Source organism: Mastomys coucha, unplaced genomic scaffold (genome assembly GCF_008632895.1).
Source record: "Mastomys coucha isolate ucsf_1 unplaced genomic scaffold, UCSF_Mcou_1 pScaffold6, whole genome shotgun sequence".
Taxonomy (NCBI): Eukaryota; Metazoa; Chordata; class Mammalia; order Rodentia; family Muridae; genus Mastomys; species Mastomys coucha.
The window spans coordinates 49,082,064-49,106,726 of NW_022196912.1; the positions used below are offsets into that span (position 1 = coordinate 49,082,064).

At 46.8% G+C, this 24,663-nt stretch overlaps 1 protein-coding gene and 1 long non-coding RNA gene across 22 annotated transcripts in view; one reads left to right on the plus strand and one right to left on the minus strand.

Annotated features, from left to right (window-relative positions):
- Positions 1–16,769, plus strand: part of Atxn7l1 (ataxin 7 like 1) — a 226,933-nt gene extending 210,164 nt beyond the window's left edge. For 12 of the 21 annotated variants that reach the window (XM_031355670.1, XM_031355672.1, XM_031355681.1 and 9 more), the window contains 3 exons: positions 3,740–3,861; positions 5,233–5,538; positions 8,002–9,302. In XM_031355670.1, coding sequence (XP_031211530.1) covers positions 3,740–3,861; positions 5,233–5,538; positions 8,002–9,091 — 1,518 coding nt within the window. In that variant the 3' untranslated portion in view covers positions 9,092–9,302. Of the gene's footprint in view, positions 1–3,739; positions 3,862–5,232; positions 5,539–8,001; positions 9,303–11,940; positions 12,016–13,638 lie in introns of those variants that run through there. The other 9 variants (XM_031355673.1, XM_031355688.1, XM_031355687.1 and 6 more) reach the window with 6 other exon arrangements.
- On the minus strand, positions 14,778–23,081 carry LOC116079740. Its single transcript, XR_004114138.1, has 4 exons — positions 23,036–23,081; positions 22,679–22,796; positions 17,268–17,405; positions 14,778–14,874 (listed from the first exon to the last, which is right to left on the minus strand). It is a non-coding gene; the product is annotated as an uncharacterized LOC116079740 (long non-coding RNA).
- Between the last annotated feature and the right edge of the window lie 1,582 nt (positions 23,082–24,663).

Consider the following 24,663-nt stretch of genomic DNA (forward strand, 5'->3'; position numbering starts at 1 on the left):
CAGATGCACCTGCTCAAGAAGGTGTCTTAGCAGCAAGGCAGGCATCCAGGTTTTGTCATTCTCCCCATGGCTCTATGTCTGACTATTGTTAGTGCGACCGTATGGCAACAGAGCCTGGGATAGGGATGATGTTTCACATCACCATGATTGGTCAATGAGAGTTGTTTGAGGGAATGACTTTAACAGTTGAGCTGGTCATTAACATCATAAGGGAAAACCAAAGGCATCAGTTGGAAGCCTGTTCACATTTGTCCTCTGAGAGAGAAAGGGGCTGGTGTGAGAGTTACAGAAGACAATGCTGTGTCCCTGGTTATATGGCCCCCATGGTGCTTTGTTCTGGTGCCAGCCTGAGCCTTCAGGTTTAGCTTAGACTGACTGTAGACTTCAAAAGCTTTGCAAGTGAACTCAGTCCTGCTGGAAGACAAGATTGGTCCTTCTTCCTCCACATGTGTGCCACTTCCCGTTTCTGGAGATGATGGTGACCTGTGGCTCATCTGTAACCTGTGACTTTGCCAGTACTGAAGTAGTGAGGGGATGGGCCAGCTGCCGCGATTTTGTGTGCAGTTGTAGAAAACCCAGTGCCTCTGTACTCACCCAGGAACATTTCGTTATCTTACATGGCAAGAAGTCTAGAGGCAGGTGCACTTGCAGCCTTGGTCCATTCTCTACACATCCGTTCCCATCTTTGCTGTTCACATTTTAACACATTGACCACAGCTCCTGGGTCACATCAGCACCCGGTGCCATTCTAAACAGAGAAGAAGGGGGACACACAGAAAGGACAGGGTCTTCCAAGATGACACACTTTCTTCATTTACAAAGGAAGAGCTTCCCATGAAACCCAGATGGAGGTCTCCATGTGTGTAGTACAGTGCTGCTGCAGCATGTCTACCGCTACGCTGGCAGGTGGCAGAGAGAAAAAGGAGTGTGGTGACTCAGGTGTGCCTCATTCTGAGGTCTGGGAAGAGACACATCTTTTCTGTAACTGCTGCATGCTCCATATCAAGACAAAAGTGTGGCCATGTTAGCAAAGAGAAGCCAGGGCCAAGTAAGGCAGAACACTGCAGAGGACAGTGGCAGCAGGGTCTGCCACAGTGAGTATCTGCAGCTCTGCCTAGGGCACACAGTGCCAGCTTCCCTGGCTCTCTGGCCTCAAACCCAAGCGGTCTTAGGCTGGTGGCCAGAACCAAAGCTCCCAAGTCTGAAAGATATCCTGGCCTCTCCCAAAAGGCTGGGATCTGGGAGCATCAAGAATTCTGTCCGCATGGCAAACTGCTATAGGAGATGAGCCACATTCCCAGGGCATTATAGGCCCTTAGCGTTTTGCTGATCAAAATGGAAAAATTATAAGTTTGTTTCTTTGCTTTGTCCTTTTTTTCCCACATGATCAACTGATCAACACATTAAATATATATGGAAGGGATATATATACACACACACATATATATGTATATGTGTGTGTGTGTGTGTGTGTGTGTGTGTGTAATAAACCACCACTCAATGTGCCCTTAGTAGTTGGGATGGTAAAGGAAGTGATAGTTACACCAGGGTCAGCTCCCACAGAGAGGTGGAGACCAGCTTCTGTACTGCAGAGTTGCCATGTATGTTTTCTTCCTTGGTCAGTAAGAATGTGCTGTAGTAAGTAGTTTGTGGTATCAAATTTTGTGGGTGGCAGGGTTTTAACAAAGAGAAGAAGACCCTGCAGTTCCTCTTTTGAGTGGTTCCAAAGGCTCCTCCAGGATGCCTTTGCGGAATGGGTGCCAATCCAGCACTGAGCCCAGGCTGGCAGCCAGGGAACTGCTGGAGGCTTGGGGGTGGGAGGGCGGGCAGAAAGTGCCATTTGAATTATAGAGCCATTTGCAGATTTTCCTGAGCTCTAGACCCACCAAATGTCACCTTCTCGGAGGTTTCTTCTTGCAATTTCTGTCTACTAGCCTCTAGTTGCCCCATATACAACCAGTGTTTATTAAATGCCTGAATGTTTCAGCCATAAGTTTTAAATTCAGTGGTTTATTTTAAACATTTCTGTGGAACGATTTAGTTCACTTTTAAAACAAAATTTGTGGGGTTTTTTGTTTGTTGGTTTTTTGGTTTTTCTAAAGATGGTCCCACTATGTGGTTTTAAACTCATCCTTGTTCTGCTAAGGCTCCCTAAATCTTAATCCCCCTTTTAAAATTCCTAATCTCTATGATTCTTATACTGAGGAGAAAGAGAACCAAGTCCCTACACTTTAAACATGGATAGCCATCACATATGTAATTGCGTATATATAATGAGTCGAAGTGATTTCTGCTGTGGATTGCCTTGGGGCTGTTTATATTTTGATGCTAATTCTGCTTCTTGAAGAGGGGCTGCCCCCAACGAGAGTTGTGAATCGTGTACTCAGGTGATTCCAGGTGAACCTAGTGCAATAAAGGCTAGAGTCTGTGATTGGGCTGTGGAAGGGAAAGGTGGGGCTGAACGTTTTAGAGGAGAGAAGGGAAGGAGGAAGAAGAGGCAGGCAGCAGATTTCAGACAATGTATAGTAGATGTGCCATCAGTATTCACAGTGGGAGGAGCAGCCAGATGAGGCCATTAGCAACGAGAATTATAAATCAGGCATCTGTTTTAGTTAGGGTTTCATTGCTGTGAACAGACACCATGACCAAGGCGACTGTTATAAGGACAACAATTTAATTGGAGCTGGCTTACAGGTTTAGAGGTTCAGTCCATAATCATCAAGGTGGGAGCATGACAGCTTCCAGGCAGGCATGGTACAGGAGGAGCTGAGAGCTCTACATCTTCATCTGAAGGCTGCTGGGAGAAAACTGGCTTCCAGGCAGCTAGGATGAGTGTCTTAAAGCCACACCTCCTAATAATGGTGTCATGCCCTGGGCCAAACATATACAAACCTTCAGAGCATCAAAGAATACAATCATAGTTGCCAAAGAGGGGAACAGCAGGCAGAGGGGACTGGGTGAGAGCTCAGAGTTATGATGTGTTCCTGGGCATCTTAGGAGAGCAAATGTAGCATGCAGTTCTGGCAGAGGCAGGTAGATCTTCATGAGTTCAAGGCCAGCTTGGTCTTCATAGTGAGTTCCAGGATAAATACATAGTGAGACCCTGTCTTGGGAAAACAAAACAAAACACAATCAAACAAAAAAGTGTTTTAGGGGTTGGAGAGATGCCAGCCATTAAGAACACTGGCTGCTCTCCCAGAGGACCCAGGTTCAATTCCCAACACCTACATGGCAGCTCCCAACTGTCTGTAACTCCAGTTTGAGGGATCTTATACTCTCACACGGATAGAAATCTTTAAGAAAGAAAAAGTGTGCAGATGCCATTGAGACTGACATGGAAGAACAAGCCTTTTCACCCCTAGAATGGAGGCAGGGAAGCCCAAGTTCCTAGAGATAATGGGAAGTGTGATGAACAGGTGGATCTGCAAAGGGCCCCTGGGTGCCTCTGCTCTCTTGTTTTCTATCCTAAACCATTGGCTCCATCCCAGAAGTAAAGAGTGTGGCCTTCCATGCCACAGAAAACTGAGTGGCACAATCACTAGCTTAAATGTGAGCTTCTGCTGGGAATCCAGAACTCAAACTACAACATCACAGAAATATTTTTGGCCTCAGTACCAGTTGCTTCTTTTCTTTTGAGTAAAATGGTACCCCTGTGTGTTTTTATGCAAATGTTATTTTTCTCTGTGTAGCTTATTAACCTGTAATCAAAATTAAAATGTTTTTTTCTCCTCCCTCATAGTTCTGCTCATTTGGGAGTCGCCTCATGGGACGAGGATACTATGTGTTTGATAGAAGATGGGATCGATTTCGCTTCGCACTGAACTCCATGGTAGAAAAACACTTGAATTCACAGATGTGGAAGTAAGTGAGCAACAGTTTCTTTTCGATCTAAGAGGAGAGCTGCCTCCCCATTGCCTAAGCCCTAACCTTGTAGCCAAGCCCCAGCACTTGGCTTGCCATAGACCAAAATGAGCCTGAAGTCAGGATGCCTGATTGACTCTGAAATGTCAGCTCTGATTAATAGTATTTTGGAAACGCCTATAATGGATTGTTTGTTTTGTCTTCTTTGGGGTGGGGGGTGGGGGTTGTGGTAATCTTCTAAACCAAATGAAAAAGATGTTAAGGTAAAATCAAGTTTATTCAAAAGGATTATAGAGCTTTTTTTTTTTTAAATCACTATTCAGATTGTCTAAAAGATGTTAAGAATGTGCTTCTGTTTGTGGTGCTAATGGTTCAGGAACAATGGTAAAACTTTCATAATGATTATCACAAATTTCTACCTAGTTGCTGTCCTCATTAAAAACTATGTACAGTTGTCAATAGGGCAGATTTTGAGCACTGTTGTGAAGTTGGCTAAGTTTGTCTTTGGCCCTCCCCATCTCCCTAGGGCCCTCTCCTCACGTCTCCTCTCTCTCTCCTCTAAACTCCAGCTTATGATCCATTGTTTGTTCTCCAACACTTCCCAACACACTTACATTTTATAGGGGACGTACAGAAAGGGGAGAAACCTAGAATGCTCTTGGGAAGGAATAGGAGGCTTGAACCCTCTCATCCACGACACATAAGAAGTTGCCTTTTAGCCATTTCACCAACCTTTGATTGTCTCCACCCCACACTCCTTCTAAGGGACCTGGAGTGTGTACACCAGTGAAAGGATGGATCATGCCATCCTGGATCTCAGTAACAGTTGAGACCCTCAGCCTGTCCAGTGAGGCCCAGGAGAGGTCACAGGGCATCCTGAGAAACAGAGGCAACAGAACCTACAGCCTGCTCTTCTCCCCAGGCGGCTCTGTCTTATTAGCCCCTTTGCACACATAGACCTGGGTTACCATTGTTTCTGTTAAGCACTCATAGGGGACCCAGGATGCTGATATATTATATTAATATGCAGATGCTGGTATATTAACTAGGAAAGAGCCACAAGAGAAGCTTATAATGTCCTCCTAGGTGAGTGCCTGCCCTGCTGGTCTCCAGGCATCATTAATTCCTGTTTGTATTGCATTTAGAATCTTAGAAAGCCCTGCTTAGGGGTTATGTCGTTCTTGGTTATTTGGTAGCCTAGACCTCTGCCTTGACTTCCAAACATGGCAGCTAACCCTGGTGATTCTCCCAGCTCTCTGATCTCCTGTGTTATAGAAGTGTTCGTCCCTGGCACGTGGAAGGAATGTGTTGATCTGTATTTTGCTCGCTGGTGCTCTGTCAGCTCAAGCTCCATATTCCTTTCCTCCTCAGGCACAGAAGCCCGAGCCACAGGGCATCAGGTCCCTCCCCTCTGTTCAGGACTTGCCTAACCAATCTGCTGTCACTGAGCAACATTGGGGCTGCCTGGGTGTCAACTCTGGAGAGCGTAGCGCCCCGCTGCCCTCTCAACCTCGCTGCCCAAACTCCAGGCCCTGAAGGGCCCGAACCTGGAGGGATGGCAGCCGATGGGGTCATGGAAGACATTAGGAAGAAAAGGAACGGCCAAGACTCTTTTTTCTTTAACAAGCATTTAACTCTGCATCAGGAGACGCCAACACAGTATTCTCTTTCAGCCAGGTCAGCATCTGGATCTCCACGCCAGCTGGCAGGGGAGGATGGGAGCTGTCAGGAACTTGATCACATCTCTGGGCTTTTATATGGGACTTCCTGTAGGCCACATGCAAAGTCTAAGTCAGGCAGCTTAGCAAAGGTGAAAACCGCTGCCGTTGGGCACCTAGGAAACACTGAAACTCTTTAGCATGGAGGGGAAAGGCTTGCAGGGACAGCTCTTCTCCCCCACTTCTCCTTTACCACTGAGGGTTAAAGAGAAGAGGAAAGTAAACCAGAAGTAGCAACCATTCCAGTCTTGGGCAGGAGCCAAGTAAGATTCAGGACTTCAATTCTGCCTGTCTGTACAATTTGAAGTATTTATACTGTTTATGAGAAAAATGTAAACTGGACAGTAAGATGTGTCTCATTCAAGGTCCCCAACTGAAGCCCCATCCCCTTAAGTAAATTAATTGGCTGGTACTTGTAAATTACCCTTATTACAAGTCATGGTCAAACCTCTACCACTGTGTCTGTTTCTCTGAATTTAGGTGGTAAGAACATTAGCCAGGGATCAGGGGCACCTGCCCTCCCACCATCGGGGGAAGAAAGACAGCAAGAAAATTGCTAGTGCCTCGCAGAACGTGCCCTGGCCCTGTCAGGAAAGCCGTATGCAGGGCCAGACAGTTCTAAGGATATGTGCTGACCTCCATGGTTTGCTCCCTGTGGGAACCCCTGCCCAGCATGCATAGTCCCTGACAATACAGTTGTGTTGCTGCTAAGTCACCTGCTTTCCCATCCACTTCTCCATTCATCCATCTGTTCATGCACTCATTCATCCATGGCCGAAAATATCTGTGCAGCATCTTGTTTATAGGGCCGACGGGAGCGTTGGTGTACCATGGGCTTGAGAGGAAGGGGATTCTCAGATGCCATCATGGCTGCCGTGGGGTTGGCAACGCTCTTCTCTTGTAGTTGATCTCCTTGGTCTGTCAGTTTCAAAGACACTGTGCCTCTGTACTCAAGGATGCCGCTGGGTTCCACCCTAGACGTAGAGGTCACAGGCTCTCCTACAAGCGGCAGACAGGTGATCTTTAGAAGGGAACGCTAGGAGAGGGTTCCCCCCCATCAGAGATCAGATCAGCTGTCAGCCCGGAAGTGGCTGGCAGAGGAGAAGGGGCTGTGGAAGCCCCCGCTCTTCCCTGTGCCTCAAGCTTGCCTCCCGGTGCTGCTTCTGCTGCTTCGGAGAAGGAAAGCTCCTGAAAACAGACACTGGGGGACGCGCAGAGAGCGCTACAGAAACTAAGAACGAACTTAAAAGCATTCTCTTGCTCCTAAGGTCACTTCTTTCTTACAAAATCAGGAGCAGGGTGTGATCCCAGAACTGCTGTACCAGACCCCGGGGACCCCTCCCCCTACCATTCCAGGTCCCGAGGGTTGCAGCAGCTTGAGTCTAAGATGGAAGCGGGAGTCATTTCCAACCCAAGGCAGAAGGGTCTTATGGCTAGGTGTTTTCACATGCCTATAATCCCACACTCAGAAGGCTGAGGCAGGAAGACCACAGGTTCAAGACCAAGTGTGCAAAAGCCTTAATGATGACACCTTACCTGATGCTGGGATTGGCTCCAACGACTTCCCCCCAGGCAGCGCCACCCCCGACCCTGATGCCAGTTTTGAGAAAGCCGAACAAGAAAACAGTGGCTTTCTCATCTCTCCCCTGTTCCCATGCTGTTCTTCTGCTCATATCCTGCCCCTCCTGGTCCCCTCCGGATACACAAGTGTCCAGGGCGCTCACCTTTCCCCAGCCCAGGAAGAAGAAGACTTGTGGAAGGGCAGCCTCATGCCAACCACCCCTGAAGTACAATGAGAAAGAGAAGGGGGAAAAAATACAAGTTGCCCTAAGTATGGGCAACTTGATATTATCATTTTCCAAGCTCCTGACTTCCCATGGACACCACGATCCAGTCGCCATGAGCTAAAATGGAATCGCCTCTCTCTCTGGAGTAGCCAGAGGCATTGGGTACCAGTGGCAAGGGGATGCTGATGAGTGGGGGAAAGGCCTTTTCCAAAATGGGTCCAGCCAAAAGCAGTGTGGAGGAAACGGGAATGAAAGAGGTCACAGTAGGCAGAGGGGGGCCTGTCCAGGTGGCCCAGGACTTTTCCTTCATCAACATGGCTGCCAAAGGCGTGTGAGGTGGGGGAGACTGCTCAGGATAGTTCTAGTCTTGACAGCATTTGCCTTTTACTCACGAACCCAAACGAGCCAGTCTCCGGCAGCTAAGTGTGGAGAACAGGCTCTGAAAGTGCTCAGACAGATGCTGGCGTTGCTTTAGTGGACAGCGTAGGGAAGGGCCATCCTTCAGCTCATCATCCTCCATCGTCTGGTCCTGCTGGGTGTCCTCTGTAGCCCTGCCGATCAAAGCTCACCCGGCCTCCCAGGCGATGCCAACCCGATGTCTCACTGTTTCTCTCTGGCTCTTCTCTCGTGTTTAGGAAGATCCCTCCTGCGGCAGATAGCCCCATGCCCTCGCCAGCAGCCCACATCACCACCCCCGTTCCAGCATCCGTTTTGCAGCCTTTCAGCAACCCCAGTGCTGTGTATCTTCCTTCAGCTCCCATCAGCTCGAGACTCACCTCTTCTTACATAATGACATCCGCCATGCTCTCAGACGCAGCTTTTGTGGCATCGCCGGACCCACGCGTCCTCATGTCCCACACCACAGCTTTCCCCCATGTGGCTGCAACCCTCAGCATCATGGACTCAACCTTCAAGGCCCCATCCGCCGTGTCCCCGATACCAGCTGTCATTCCTTCCCCATCCCACAAGCCATCCAAAACCAAAACCAGCAAATCCTCAAAAGTGAAAGACCTGTCCGCTCGTAGCGATGAATCTCCAAGTAACAAAAAGAGGAAGCCGCAGTCCTCGACTTCCTCCTCCTCCTTATCCTTGCAGGCTTCCCTCTCGTCTCCATTGTCAGGGCCCCACAAAAAGAACTGCGTTCTGAATGCCAGTTCCGCTTTGAACTCCTATCAGGCAGCCCCTCCCTATAACAGTCTGTCTCTGCACAACTCAAATAATGGGGTAAGCCCACTCAGTGCCAAGCTGGAGCCCTCAGGACGGACCTCACTGCCCAGCAGCCCCATGGACATAGTGAGACAGGTGGGCGCTGTGGGTGGCAGCAGTGGCTCCTGTCCCCTCTCCGTGCCCTCCCTTGCACTCCATGCAGGGGACCTCTCTCTGGCCTCACACAATGCTGTGTCTTCTCTGCCCCTCTCTTTTGACAAATCAGAAGGAAAAAAGCGTAAGAATTCAAGTCCCAGTAGCAAAGCCTGTAAGATCACTAAAATGCCTGGTATGAATAGCGTTCACAAAAAGAACCCACCCAGCCTTCTTGCTCCGGTGCCCGATCCCGTTAACAGCACCTCCTCTCGGCAGGTAAGGGAGCTCATGGCACTGCCTTCATCGGCTCTGGGGGGTAGGGGGAGCTGGGCAGCGCCCTTGCTTGGCCAGGTGGCTCAGACAGGTAACACAAGCATGGCTCCTTTTCCCGGGTTCCCTGTAGGCTCCAAGAGTTCTTGGTAGGACTTTGCTAGTCCCTATGCTAAGCACTTTACAGTAATTACTTCCCTTAGTCCTCACAACAACCCAGCACAGGGGGCAAAAAATGGCCGCCACTTAACAGCTGGGTAAACCAAGGCACAAAAGAGTTCTGGGTTCCCCCCATTTCTTTTGTCTGTTTCCTATCTTGAGGTTTTATATGAGGCCTACTTCATTAAAGAGTTCTGTTGCTAAGCAGTTTGATCTGATCTGTTGGAATCCCCTCAGGATGAGCCTAAAACCCCAAGCTGGTTAAGTGATGCCAGGTACCACCGGGAGTGGCAGCCTGAGCATCCAGCTCCCAGGTGATTGTCCTCACCTCGTCAAGCACCCCTCTCGTTCTAATAGATGATGATATTGCTTGTCCCTTCCTAAAGCAAAACTGCACCTCGCACCCAGTGGCAAAGGGGTACTCAATCAGTGCCTGGTTACCCACAAAAGTGTGAACCGTAGGGAAACTGGGAGGTGTGAATGGCCCAAGAATAGCTGTCTCTTTCCTTGGACTTTGCTCCAGTTCCCAATCTGGGCTATCTCCTCGGACTGGGAGAGCTGCTGATGACAGCTCTCTACAACTCTAGGCCTACCAGATGGGGGCTCAGGGCGGGGTGGAGGAGGCAGGGCCTCAGTTTCCTCAGCCTGCTCTGAAAAGGCTTTGAGAGCCGCTCTTCTGGAAGCAAGGGTAGCCCAGGTTTACCACCACGGAGCTAACACCCCCAGGCCAGCCCATTTAGGGATAGGGACTTTGGGGATATAGGGGATGGTTATTAAAAGATGGTTTAGCGCAGCAGTTCTCAACCTTCCTAATCCTGTGACCCTTTAATACAGTTCCTCATGTTGTGGTGACTCACAAACATAAATTTATTTTATGTTGCTACTTCATAACCCTAATTTTGCCACTCCTATGAATCATAATGTAAACATCAGATATACATATACAGGATATCTCATATGCATCTCCTGTGAAAGGGTTGTTTGATCCCCAAAGGGGTCGTGCCCCGCACATTGAGAACTACCGCTTTAATGTTTTGTGTCACCACATACGACACTTAGCAAAACCCCAAGAAGAGCACCTCCTGAGGGGTATTCACAGCACCCACATGATCAAGGACCAAACAGCTTGCAGTCTTGGCTAAGGTGAGACACTGGTCCTTCAAAGTCATATATAGCCAGCACCCTCCAGATCCGGCCAGTATCCTCTGTAGACTCAGAAGGAGGCACCCGCAGCTTATACTGGAGTGTGTACCCACAATACCCCTGGAGATCTTAGGTGAAAAGCCAGCTTGAAGGTGAGCAGGCTGGGAGTAAGATCAAGTCGTCTGTGTTTCCAACAGGATGCTAGACAGGGCCACTCCCCCAGCCTATGGGCCTCTCCTAGTGCAGCAAAGTCATATTGCTTTCCTCATTTTAGATCAGGTTCTAGCAGTAGCCTGGATGTAACTGATGGCCCCCGTCCCCAAACACTTCAGATTCAGGAACTCAATACCTAACCTGTTCTTAACCCATTTTATGCATGACCCAAACAAGGCGTAGGAAGGTTACAGGTTCCCATAATCACACTGCAAGTGAATGATGAGGCTGGGACTTAAACCCAGGAGTTGGGCTTAAGCCCAGGCTCTTTTGCCCTGTCAAGTCTGCAGTGCCTATGGATGGAGTACTGGCCGGTTAGTTTCCAGATTGTCTGAAATGCTTAGTCAGGGTGACGAGTCAGCAAAACTAACCGAAGAAAGAGCATTAAAAACCTCCCCAGAGAATGTGCATCAGGAGAGCCTTGATAACTGCCTGCAGGCCAGGCAGCACCCAACCCCCAACGTACTTGTCACCAGGCCTCTGAGAAACAGCTTTGACCACACTCACCACTGGGCATTTTCAAGTATAAGGAAAGGAAAGGCCTTTGGAATCTGTTGTCACTTCCATTAGAAGGCAGAGAAGAGAACTCAAGAAGCCTAAGTCGAGAGCCAGTTCAAGGTCAACCTCAGCTACTTAGTGAATTCCAGGCCAGCCAGGGGTTTCTTAAGATCCTGTCTCTAAAAAGAAGTCCAAAATGAAGCTGTGAGCCGCAGACAACTTGCAGTTTCTTCTTATTGTAACTGGGAAATAAAAAGCCAAAAATTTCCACTAAGGGATTTAATTGCACACAGAGCAGTACTGTGAACAACAGGTATGTTGTGCCTATGTGCAAAGGAGGGGATGAGGATAGTGGGGGAGCTGTTTTGAGGTTGGGGGTAAGAACTAATTTTGAAAAAGAGTTGGGGTTCATGGGACTGTCGTCGACTTCCCTCAGAGCCCACCCAACCAGGAGCCAAGGACAGTTGCACAGAGAGGCTACATATGTCCCCAGGCTTGCCATCTCAGGGACCCTGCCAGGCAGGGAAAAGTGCCCCCTCCCCCCTGCACATATAAGGACAGCCCAGAACAAGAAGCTGAATGGGGAATCTCCAACCTAGACAGACCTGGTGCTTTATCTGTAGCACATTTGAGGAACCAGGGCTAGAAACAAAGTGGGCTTGCACTGTGGTCAAAGGTCCCATGAGCTCATGGGCCCTTGCCTGAGAGATTGGCGTGCTCTCCCTCCTGCAGTGTGCACACTTGAAGAGCAAAGTTAAGAGCTCCCATCACTGGTTTATCTCTGAGAGGGACATGCTCAAAGCCTCCCCCCAACACCCAAACTGTTGCCCCTTTTCCTGCCATGTCAGTTGGAAGAATCCATTCTGAGGCACTGGGGGAGTAAGGCGTGTGGTCCCAGTCTACTCGTGTGCCCTGACGACACATGACATCAGAGGGTCCTTCCCAAGTTGCCTCCGTGTCTGAATGGGGGGGTTCATGGTGTTTTTCAGGTTGGAAAAAATAGCAGCCTAACTTTGTCACAATCCAGTCCTTCAAGTATATCCAGCCCAGGACACAGCCGACAGGTAAGTTTCTAGGGGTGGAGGAAACCACATAAAGCTAACCTCAGACCAGTAAGATTGTACACTGGAGTCAGACCCTAGTTCACATTCTCACCTCCCGCTGAGAGGATAACTTGCTTTCCAAACAGAGCTTCTAGTTATTATCTTTGGGTCCTTGAACAATCTGAATCTCTTCCATTGGATCTACACTTCCATTTCTTCCTCTATTAAGTGGAGATCAGGATGGTCCCTAAGGCCCTATGACCTATATGAGAATTAAATTAGTTCAGTCATGTAAGGTCTCTAAAAAGCAAGCACATAGTGAAGTCAAGTGTTAGCTACAATGATTGTTATTACCAGCTCCGCGGTGCCTGCAGATTTATTCTCTAGGTGTCTGGTTTTGGTTTATTAGCTAGAACATTGATACTGCCTCTGAAAGGCGTCATGATCGTGAAACAAGATAGCAGAAGGGCATTGCTCATGGCGCATGTCAGCCACTACCTTCTCCAAGACCCCTGGTGAACTGTAGCTCCCATTCACTGTGTGCTTTCAGAGTGGGAACATTCACTGGTTTTGATAAACTTGAGGGATAGGAGTAATCCGGGGGGGAAGCTCAGAGACTGGTGACATTATCCAAAGGAGGATGTGAGCATGTCGAGAGGGAAAGACAGTTTAGTTATGCGTCGCAGGTGGAGTAGAAAATACAAACAGCAAGTTGGTGTGTTGCCTCAGACATACAGTCTGCTCTTCTAGGTTTGAAAACACTGAATAGCAGTTTGCTGGTATTTTGCCCTTTGGGGATTTCCCCATAAATCTTGGGTCAGAGTTTGAGCAGAGATTAAGGGTGGAGCTGTTTTGACATCCCCAGCGGTTGGAGGGCCCCTAGGGTCCTGAGTCACTTTGTATGACTAAGCAGCTGCAGCCCTTTGCTGGTCCAGAAGAGAGGCATGCATCCACCTGTCACCTCTGTTGATGTTCTAGATGTTTCTATGAATGCCTGGAGAACAACACACCTTTATCCTTGCAAGTACCGCTTGTACCCATTGCTCCAGATAGGGACTCACATGCTGGCAGTTGGCTGTATTAAGTGTGCGATGACAGCAGCTACTACTTACCTGAGAGCCTCTGTCTGCAGGCCCTGCGCTTTGCCCTTCACAGATATTACAGTCAGTAGAGCTTTGTAACAGCTCTGTGAGGGTCAGCTGATAAGCGAAGAGAGCCACTCTGAGAAGATTAGTTATGGGAACCACACATCTCCAAAGCCCCTCTGCATAACCGAGGGCTATATATGCTTCCATTAGGTTACTCACGGGTGTCGTTTGATGGTACGTAGAAAAAAAAAAAAAAACAAGCCAATTAAAAATGAAGATACAAAGTGAACATGGCGGTATCCCAGCCCTCTATCCAGGAGAGGTCTCATGAATCCCCACTGCACCGCCCCCTTGTTTCCCTCCAGCCTTGGAGCTATGGTGACTCACACGTGGACTCCCTATAGCATCGTCTTAGTTTTGAAATATGACTGCCCTTAGCCATACAAGTTCAGATAGTGGGTTCGTTCCCTTTCTGTGACGTACAAGAAAACCAGAGTTCCCTCCTGGATTCTTGTGGACCATCCTAAATGAGACAACTTTTTCTTTTCTTTCCTAGAAGAACACAAGCAGAATGGGAAGGATAAGGACTCTTCCCTAACAAGATGGTGATGCCACTTCAAACCAGTCTGCTTGTCACCCTCTCCAGAACACTAAGTCTGGAGAAGGGAGGGTGGCTCTGGCCTGTGGAGGGAAGTGTTTCCTGGATACTGCCTGTGGCTCTGGCCCTCCTTTTTCTTCTTCCTCCTTCTTCCTCCTCCTTCTTCCTTCCTCCTCCTCCTTCTTGTTCTAACATGATTTTCAGTTTTTTAAAAAAGGGCAAAAGAACCTGAATTTAAGATTTATAGAAAACAGTGTTTTCTCTGTTTTTTTTTAAATTATTTTTATTATTTGTCATGTCTTATACATTCTTCCACATTTGGGGTTACTCCCCTTGCTCCTGATGCTGCTAGTGCACCGCCATTTTGCTCCAGCCCTTAGAACAGAGGTTGCAAACTGACGGTTCTGGTTCCGGATTCCGGTTCCGGGTTGGCACCGGTGGAAGCTCTTGAATTTTAGCACTTGCAGAGCTCATTCGCTCCCGAGTCCTTTCCAAGTACTTTCCTACCCTGCCCTTCCATTCCACCTGTCAATCATTGTGCTCCAATGGCCACAAGAAGTTGTTGGCTTCCACCAGCAGCCCTGGACCACAAGTTGGAGGAGGGGCTTGCTGAGGAGGAGCCTAAGCTTGGAGTTGCATCCTGCCGAGGGGAGGGGGAGCTGGGGGGGGGGGCTGTGGAGGGAGGGAGCTTCAACTGGTTTCTTCAGTTCTCCCTATTCTGAGCCAAACAAATTCCAGCTGCTAAAGTGATGCCGGTGGCCCTTTAATGGTGTGGTTTACTCTCGGCCAAGGCCCAGTTGTGCCCTTCAGAACAGACACCTTGTCAGGTACCAGGGCAGAGGGACCTGACTTGAGAAGAAGGAAAGATGTTGGGAACCCGATGACTGTGGATGGTCAGAGCCTGTTTGGAATATACTCTGAAAAGTTCTTTCAGGGCACAGTGCACAATTTCTCTTAAATCTGGGTCAGTTGAAAGCCAATAGGAACCAGGGAAGCCACTCCGTGAAGTGGTGCCGTGACCATAGCTCCTGAGAAGGCTCTGGGGCCAGGAAAGGTCCTGCGGAGGAAAGTCTGCAGGGAGGGTTTTGTGCCAAACCCCTTGTGCGAGTAAGAAGTAGCGCTGGTAGCACAGCCACACCTTAGATTTGCTTGCAGTCCCATCTTCAGATGCCCTGACTCAGACTGTCCAGAGCACTGGTAAGGACAAGCATAGAGAGGAAGAGAAGTGGGCCGGGAGGCACTGGAGCACCACAGCTATCAGACTGTTCACACTGGAGTTTTGAAAAAAACATCGGTACCGTTAAGTTCTAATGGGGAATCAGGAAGAGAGTTCACAACATGGAGCGGTGTTCTGTGCTTTGATCTGCCAGACGTTCCACACCATCTTGAAATCAGAAGTGAATGCTGGTTTTGCAGCTGGGCACACCTCTCCTCCCCTCCCCGAAGTTTTCCTTCCCATTCCTTTTCTCCCAACCCAAAGATCAGACTACTGTTCCGTTTCACCATAGGATTGGAATCTGCCAGGACGGGAGGCAAAGGGAGTGACTGCCCTCGATGGAATTGCACTGACGGGGTTTCCTAAACTTTTAAATATAAAATGAAGATTTTTTTTTTAAAAGTCAGGAGTTTGTATTAAGCAAGTACTAACTAGGACACTGGTTAGAATTATTTCGTTTTTCTTTCTCCACTGTTAAAAGTGCACTTATATGCTGGTTAATTTAAGTCTGGGGGCGGGGGGAAGACTGCAAATTCAAGGGGCAATTGTTACTTTTTCGTTTTTGTTTCTTTTGGGTTTTGTTTTTTTAAGGTTAAGGCAGATTTTAAGACTTATAAATGTTTAAAAAATTATAAACAAGGTTAGATCCTTTGGGAAAAAAAAGTTTAGAAGATATTCTTAAAGTAAATTTTTATAGTGTTAATTTTGTAATAATTTATGTTTTACTATATTACAGAGCTAACTGACCAGAATAGTTTCAGAAACAATATGAAACTTAGGAAAGTTTAAGCAATGTTTATATTTTTAAAATGTTCTTTGAATTATGTTTTTATTGTACATTTCTTCAGACTCAAAAGTGTGTACATATCTTTGTTATTTTTGCACAATTTTTGTCTTGTTCGGTTTTAGATGTCGTTTTATATATAAATATATATATAAATACATAATTTATTTTGAGTTGTAAAACTTGCAGGATTAAAAACAAAACAAGTCTCAGCCACAGGATAAGCCTCTGGTCTGTGAACTCTTCTACTCAAAGAGGGAAAATAAAGGGTGAGAGGTGAAATAGCAGCTTGTGAGAAATGGCGGCTCCTTAGAGACCTAGGGAGCAAGCAGGCTTCAGCATGGTTTGCGCGGAGCCGAGCCGAACAACCGAAGCTACGAGAGAGAGACTTTCCACTCAAAGCTGCTTACTTCCTTGAGTGACTGCTTTGACCAAAAGGTGAGGACAATTTCAGAAAACTGAGCAAAAAGGGAAAACCCACGGTATTTCTTCCTTTACAAGTCATCCCCGCGTTTACTTTCTGATGTATTAAATGCTTGCAGCTAGGGGGGAGGGGTATGGAATGCAAAGAAAAGATTTCCCTTGGATTTGTTCTCATGGAATTCGATTGGATCAACCCCTAAAGCATCCGGAGAGCGGTACCCTTCGCCTCTTTCTGTTCCCCACACCCCACTCAGCCTTCTGTCTCTGCCCCTTGGCCGCTCACACCCCTGTCCATCTGGGGAGCTCCTGACACGTCGCCAGCCACAGAGGCTCTGGATGTTAAAGCATAATGCAATGCATAGACCTGTCAGCCATATAAAATTAAAAATCAAAAAATCGAGTTGGATAACTTGTATGCCTTCTTTTGTATCGTTGTACCAACTGTAAATAACGCTGATCAACCTTTGTAGAAAATAGTTTATACAGCGTATTCTATTATTGCTGATTCTCAGTGAACTCTTGTTTAAAAAAAAAGGAAAAAATGAAATTTTCTATTTACACCTTATATTTTGTTATGCTGTCAGCCCATGGCACCTTAACAGAATTCTGTGGGTTTTATGTAGCTGGTCAGTCATGGGGTAAATTAAATAACTATTGTTGCACAGACAAGAATTTGCACCTGTTCATTTGTCCTTTCCTACTAACCAATTTTAGAAGCTTTTCCAGAGGAATTTTGAAGAAAGCATGTCCAATCATATTCAACAAAGGCCACACTCATGGAGTGGTTTTCTTTTCTATGATCCATATTTTGTAACACTAAGTATTTTCCTCCTTTATCCCGCACCTTTATGAATTAGCACTATCAGATAGAATCCATTCCATGCCTGTGATGTTGTAAGCAGATAAATGTCCGAAGTAGGTGTAAATAGTAAACTCTATGGCTTACAGTTTTTAAAAGAAAGAACAAATATGTATCTATTGATACTACCGTGGTTCAGCACCAGGTCTGGAAATATTCTCCAGTAAGTGATTGTATTTTTTTTTTTTTTTTTGCTTTTTTTTTTTTGTAACATGGCTTTGTAAATAAAATAATTTATATGTTTGTAAAAAAAAAAAAAGAGTCTTCTGGTTTTTATAAACTTTCTGATATTATGTCTTCTTTACCTTGTGAATGGGGGTATTCTCATCAGAACAGCCTTTCCAAGAAGAAGCGTATTCATAGTAGGAGACAATGGAGTCGAAGATGGCAAATCCATCGGACAAATATTTACAGAACCACCACTGGGCCTGCCTCCGAGCTCACTGACAAGAAATAGACAAAAGGCCAGTTACTTTCTAGAGCAGCTCAGTTGAAGAGAGAGCAAACAATAACACATGACCTTGTGGGTAATTACAGAGCCTAGCAAAGGCTGTGGTGGGAAGGACTGTGGGAAGAAAAATGAGTGCAGAAGCTGGTGTGACATGGAGGGTTTCTCACGTTGTGAGTTCTCCTGAAGAAAAGGTAAAGACCTTGTCTCTGAGGTAAGACAAGAGGAGAAAGAGAGAGAGAGAGGGAGCGAGAGAGAGAGAGAGAGAGAGAGAGAAGAGAAGAGAGAATATAGCCTCGTGGCTCCAGGAAAATGGTGATAACTAAAGAGAAGTGAGCGGGCTGAGGCACATTTTAGACAGCAGCAAGGCTTGCTTGGATGAAGAAGACCTCCTCAGCTTCAACAGAGAAATCGTGTTGGGTGCAGACGCCATTTCTTCAGAGGTAAAGACGCAAGGCAGAAAGGGCTGGCTGCGCTTTGGCTATGGGGAAGGATCTCTCCATCCATCAGAAGTTCTGTCTCACAGTCTCCACAGAGGCGGCCTCAGGTACTCTCTGAAAGTGGTTCAGTGTTTACCTAGTGCAGAAGACCCAAAAATGAGAGGCCCAAATCTCCAGACTCACATCCTTCCTTCAACGCACCCCTGAAACTACCCACACCATGGCAGGTATGACTATCCAAAATGCTGCCCAGTATGTAAAGGGTTGCACTTTCCAGAACCATTCCATGGCTACTATGGTGCAGGCAGTAGATAGGAGCAGGAACCCAGAGAACGTGCTAGTGATTTTTTTTTCAAGGTGTAGGTTAAGCCTCCAACTATGGAGCCAAGGTTGACCTTGAACTCCTGAAGCTGCATGCCTCCATCTCTCAAGTGTTGAGATTATAGGCCTGCATCACTGTGTCCCCACAGAGCTCAAGCTTGTGCTGCCTATGTTGGAAAGGGCAGAGGATGCTAAGCATAAAGGTGAGCCTAGGATGCAGGTTTTGAATACACTCAATTATTACAAAATAATGATTTTCTTGAATTTATGTCACACTCTTAGAAACAGATGCTGAGAGACCTAAGCAATGTGTATACAGTCCTCAAGAAGAAGAAATTCATAAGCCACTACCACTTTGGCAATGTACAGGGTGAGGCTTGATATAAATTCTGTGTCTGTTGGACATGTGCACATGAGCGAAGTTCTGAAGATGGGCAAGGTCTGTAGCCCGCGTGGTCCTCTCGCCGGGAAGAAGACACGCGGACACTAGGTTCCTTCTGCAGCAACTGTTTATTTGTCTCCATCCATAGTGAAAAAAGGGTCGAGCCCAAAATCCGCACTGCTTATATACACCACAATGCAGGGTATCTGCCCACAGCGTGGCGTGTCTGCTCATGATTGGCTGTTCGCTCATTACCCTACATAACGCCCCGGGATAGGCCGTGACATGGCGTCTTTTCACTCTACACACATGCGCCAACAGTTGTCCACTAGGAGTTAACAGCGGAAGTAGGCGCCATCTTGCCATGGCGAATGCCTCTCAAGATTCACGGCTCCCCACAAAGGTCCTGACAGAGCTCATGATCTGATTAACCCAAAGGCACCTCCCCCCACCCCCCAGTGAGATGGCCCACTGAAAAATAACAGGTTATTCATAACTCAGAAGAAGAGGAGGCTCACAGAAGGTAAAGATGTTACCAACAAAACCAAAGAAACAGAAGTGGGCTGGGAATACATATAGTGAAAAGCAGTACAATAAGCTCTTTTTAAAGTTCTGTTTTGTATGTGTGCATTTGGTTACATGAAGATTGTTGTATAAGGTCAAAGCATCAAGAGAGCACGGAGAGGGTCAGTAAAGTGACTGCCTCAGAGGTATAAAGACCTGCATCTGATCTCCAGCACCTGCACAGACAGCCATGCTCACACGAGCAAGCCTGGAATCCCATTGTTAGGGAGACAGAGTCAAGGAACATGTCTGGGCCTTGGCAGAGTCAAGGAACATCTCTGGGGCTCCCCTACCAGCTATCCTAGCCAATCAGTGAGCTCCAGATTGAGCAAGATGCTCTGTCTCAAAAAAATAAGGTGAAGAAGCAACTGGGAAAGACACCCAATGTCAACTACTAGCCTCAAAACACACACACACACACACACACACACACACAGAGAGAGAGAGAGAGAGAGAGAGAGAAAGAAAGAGAGAGAGTATGGTTATGATTACTTGAAAGAATATAAAGAGAGACAAGTAGACACTGGGGACTGAGTAGAGGCTGCAACCTGGCAAGTACTTGAAAATGAAACATGGGGAAAATAAATTTAAGAGAAATGGGTACCTCACAGGGGGAAAGTAAATCTAAGAGAAATGGGTACCTTCATGCCAGACTCTGGCAGGCTTTCATCAGTTTTGTTTTGTTTTTGAAACAGAGTCTCACTAAGTAGCTCTGGCAGTCCTAGAACTCACTATGTAGACAAGGCTGGTTTCAAACTCACAGAGATCTACCTGCCTCTGCCTCCCGAGTGCTGAGATTAAAGGTGTGTGCCTTGCACCTGGCTTGAGATGTTTTAATGGAATCGCGTACTGCTGCACAGTCAAAGAGAAAAGCTGGTGGCAAACGCAGCAGGGTTCTCTGTAAGATGATGGTCATGTGACCCTTCTAGGGTTGCCACAGCCTGGCTGGCTTAAAAACGCAACGGTACTCTCTTTCTCTCTTGAGTTTATTCCCAGATTTTATTTTGTTTCTGCTCACATGGCTGCTTTGTTTGCAGTGTAAGGGAGTAAACTTTGTCTTTTTACATTTACTATTTCTTTGGGAGGGGTATGCCACAGTAAAGATTTGGAGGTCAGAGAGAAGCTTAAAGGAGTTAGTTCTCACCTTCTGCCACCTGCATCCTGAGAAATGAACTCAGGTCATGACTTGGCCACAGACCTTTTCCCACTGAGCCATCTCATTGACCCTAAACCCAGAGCTGTGTTAATGTCACACAAGAGCTCTGCCTTCAAGCTATACACTCAGCTCTGTTACCCTGCAGTTCTGAAGACCAGAAATCTCTAGTGGAGATAAAGGATCCAGAAGAGAACCCTTCTTTTCCTCTAGGACTAGTGGCTGCTGGCAGTGCTTGGCTCAGAGGTACATCACTTCAGAATGTCTCCACCTTCACATGGCCCTCTCGCACGGTCTTTTTTTTTTTTTTCCCCATGAAGGCACCTGCCACTGAATTCAAGGCCTCTCCTACATCTTAGATGATTTCTGATCACGGTTTATTAATTACATTGTAAATCTCCTTTTAGCAAACCAGGTCATACTCATGGGTTCTCGGAGTTAGAATTTAGAGGTATCTTTGGCAAGTTGCCCTCCAACTACTGCAGCAACCTTAGTGAAGCAGGTGTGGTGGTGTTGGAGGGGACGGCGCTGGCCTGGGATGCTGTAGAGCATTGGTGAGAACCAAGCAAGGAATCTTATATGAACACAAATGTCCTAGGTTAGAAGGCACCAACGGAATTTGGGATTGGAAATGGGAGAGTATTTGTTTTGTTTTCCAGGGAAGGAGGAGCTGGTAGAATCTTAAGCTGGTGAGACCGTGGGTAACAGTGAGGTTGAAGAAGCAAGAGAAAATGGCACCAGGTGTGTCTGCCCTGTCCTCCGACTGTGGGCACTGTCGAGCAGCTGGATAGGAGTTGGTGTCCAGTGGACAAGCAAGGCTTAGATAAAAGTCTGTGGTGGTTCTTAGAGAAAAGCACAAATGGGGGTGTGAACATGATTGCCATAAAGACAGAGCATTTTGAAAACAGGTATTTTGTCTTTTTTTTTTTTTTTTTTTTTTTTTTTTGCGCCTTCAGGCATAGCTAATGACAGAAAAACTGAGACCTATTTCAACACTAGAAAACGCTATGGCTCATCAGTATTGGCCTAGGAAGGAAAGCTTAGTAAAGAGAAAATTGAGAGCTGGCACATCAGTGGTGGCGTGTGTCCTGAGCAGTATCACTTGGGGAAGTAGAATCAAAACATCCAGAAGTGGGGCTGGTGAGATGGCTCAGTGGGTAAGAGCACTGACTGCTCTTCTGAAGGTTATGAGTTCAGATCCCAGTAACCACATGGAGGCTCACAACCACCCATAATGAGATCTGATGCCCTCTTCTGCTGCGTTTGAAGATAGCTACAGTGTATTAGCCGAAACAAGTGGGGCCAGAGTGAGTGGGCCCAAGGGAGGAGGGCAGTCCTGAGTTCAATTCCTAGCAGCCACATGATGGCTCACGGCCATCTGTACAGCTACAGTGTACTCATACAAATAAAATAAATGAATGAATCTTAAAAAACAAAACAAAACAAACAAACAAAAAACATCCAGGAGCTGGGGAGATGACTCAGCAGGTAAGAAGATCACCAATTGCTCTTCACAGGATTGCAAACTCAACTTCTAACATCCACAGGGCACCTTTCAGTAACTCTAGTCCCGGGGGATATGATGCCCTCTATTGGCTTCCTTGGGCACTGCATGCACAAGTACATACATGCGGGTTAAAACACCCACACACATGATGAAGCAAACCTTCATTGTCTCCTTAGACAGGAATCAGCTACAAAAATGAGTCAACTCAGTTTAATGAGCAAGCAACACATATTAATGGGGCTGCCTCTCCTGGGTGCTGTTTTTCACTACCATGTTCAATTATCTTTATCACAAACATCTTACATACAAGTATCCCAAAGTATTGGTTAAATTAGTAGCATCTCTTTGGTTAGTAATTAAATGTTTGGTTGAGACACAAAGAGTGAGGGAGAGAGATGGAGAACCATGTAAAGCAAGAGTAGTTACTGGCCTTTGCCAGAAAAGGGATAGCTCCTTGGCAGTGACGGGAAAGAAATCTTGGGATGGAAAGAGAGAGAATTCCTGTCTGATGCTGTCTGTGTTCTCAGGTAGGCAAGCGGGATGTGTGTGGGAGCCAGAGAGAAGCGTGAGAAAGAAGAAGAATGACATTGTTGCTGAAGAAACTGGATTGACAGCAGTGTTTGGGAGCACATTTGCAAAAGACCCTGATGGGAGAAGACAGCCTTGTATAGGAGTTGAGTAACCGAGAGCACAATAAGGCACCCAGAGCCAAAGCTCTCTCAGGCAAACTAAGACGAATCTTTCATCATTTTGTCCCAGGCCCAAGTAGATATGTCCACTGATTATGCGGGAAAGACCACAGGAAACAGATGTGAAGTTTAGCACATAGTGGGACAACAAATCAACACAGATTGGGAGTGTTTGTCAACAAGTGAGAGTCATCTGAGAAGAGGAAGCATACCTGAGAAGATATCTTTAGCAGACTAGCCTGAGGGAGGCACTGTTCTGTGAGGCACTGGTTGATGATGGAGGCAGAAAGGCCCAACCCAGTATGTGGTACCACTGCTGGTTAGATGATCCTGTGGTGGGAAAAAAAAAAAGCAAACTGAGCATGCCAGGAGAAGCAAGCAAGTAAACCGCACTCCTCCATGGCATGTTATAAATGAGCACTTTTCCACTTGTGTTCCAGTTCCCAAATAACGACCCAGAGGTTGTATTTATGAATAAATGCCTAGGCCATAAGCTAGGCTTGTTCCCGACGAGCTCACAACTCAATTCTCTCATTTATACTCTTCTACGTCTGCCACGTGGCTGGTACCTTCCTCAGTTTCATACATTCGACTTCTTCCGAGACTGAATGGCAGTTTCCTGTGCCTGACTCTTTCCCAGCATCCCTTTCTCTCAGCTGGATGTCCCACCTCCCAATCCTGCCTCAGCTTATTGGCCATCAGAGTTGTATTGGCAGGTAATGCTTCCACACAGAGATTATCCTTAAAACCTCTGCTTCACTGTCTCCAGGTTCCGGCTTGAGTTCCTGCCCTGACCTCCCTGCGTGATGGATTTCAACTGTAGGTTGAAGACAACTTTTTCACCCCAAGATGCTTTAGACAAGTTGCTTTATCACCACAGTAGGCAGCACAACAAAACAGCTGGGTTCGCTGCAGTCACAAAACATTAACAAGGCACTTTGGCATCTGCAGCTCCCTTGGCCCACCAGATCTCTGAAGAAGGGCCGCTCAGGACTAGCATAGTGACTTCTTCCTTGCTCCTAAGCAGCTCTACCCATCCGGGTCTTCCCACATGAAATCGTGCTAACCTATTGGTTCTTTTTATTTTATTTGTGAGACAGGATCCCTTGTGTCCCAGGCCAGTCTGGGATTCTCTATGTAGCTAGGGTCAATGCTGGGATTAATGATATGCACTATCCAGATGTGCACTACCACAGCCAGATGTGCACTACCACAGCCAGATGTGCAGTGCCACAACCAGATATGCACTGCCACAACCAGGTTTATGCAGCGCTGAGGATTGAATCCAGGACTCTGTGCATGCTAGGCAAACACTCTAGAAATAGAAGCACGCACCTCCCATTTGTTTGTTTGCTTATTTATAGTTCAGAGGATAACTTGTGGAAGTTAGTTTTTTCCTACCATATGAATTCTGGGGATCAAATTCAGTCCATCAGGACTTGGTGGTGAGTACGGTTAGCTCATCTTACACGTCCAGCTTTTTCGTTGATTCAGAATGGTTCCACTGAGCAGAAGAGGGAACAGAGGCACACAGGTTAAGTGAGGAACTATGAGCCTGCAGCTCATTGCTGGCAACCTGACATATTTCCCCTTCAGTTCAGTGTTCTCCACACTGCACTTCCTGGAGAAATCATCTCTCCTTAGATGGTCCTCCCTACATGGTCCTCCCTAAACCACTCTGCTCCTACAGGTGTCTTAAAATTTGATGCATTACCTGGTTGGTTTACTCCGTTTGTTCCTGACTTATTTTGCTAAAATTCCTTTCTCCTTTCTGACATTCCAAGCCATTAGGACAATAGCTGCTTGCTTACTGGATTCTTTCTGGCTTTCTGCTCCAGTTAGGGTTAGTCCAGAGCAGCAGCGGATTTGCTGTGATCTACATTTCTGAACTAAGTGCTTAGGAGCAGACCCTCATGTTTATTTTCATGACATGATCTGCTCAACTAGAAAAGTTAGTGAGAAGATGTGAAAGAAATGAATAGCCAGACACCAAATCAGTCCCAGACAAGTTCGAATCTTGGCAAAAATCACCGTGGGACGTTTGCCAGCATCTTGGAGGTGTCAAGGTTAAAGAGACAGCTCAAACAACAAACCTGAGCCGAGGTCATTAACACTGGGAAGGAACTCTTAATTTAAAACAATTATGGAACTCTCTGAGTTTCCCCTTTGCCTTCAAATATTTTTGTACAATTTTAGT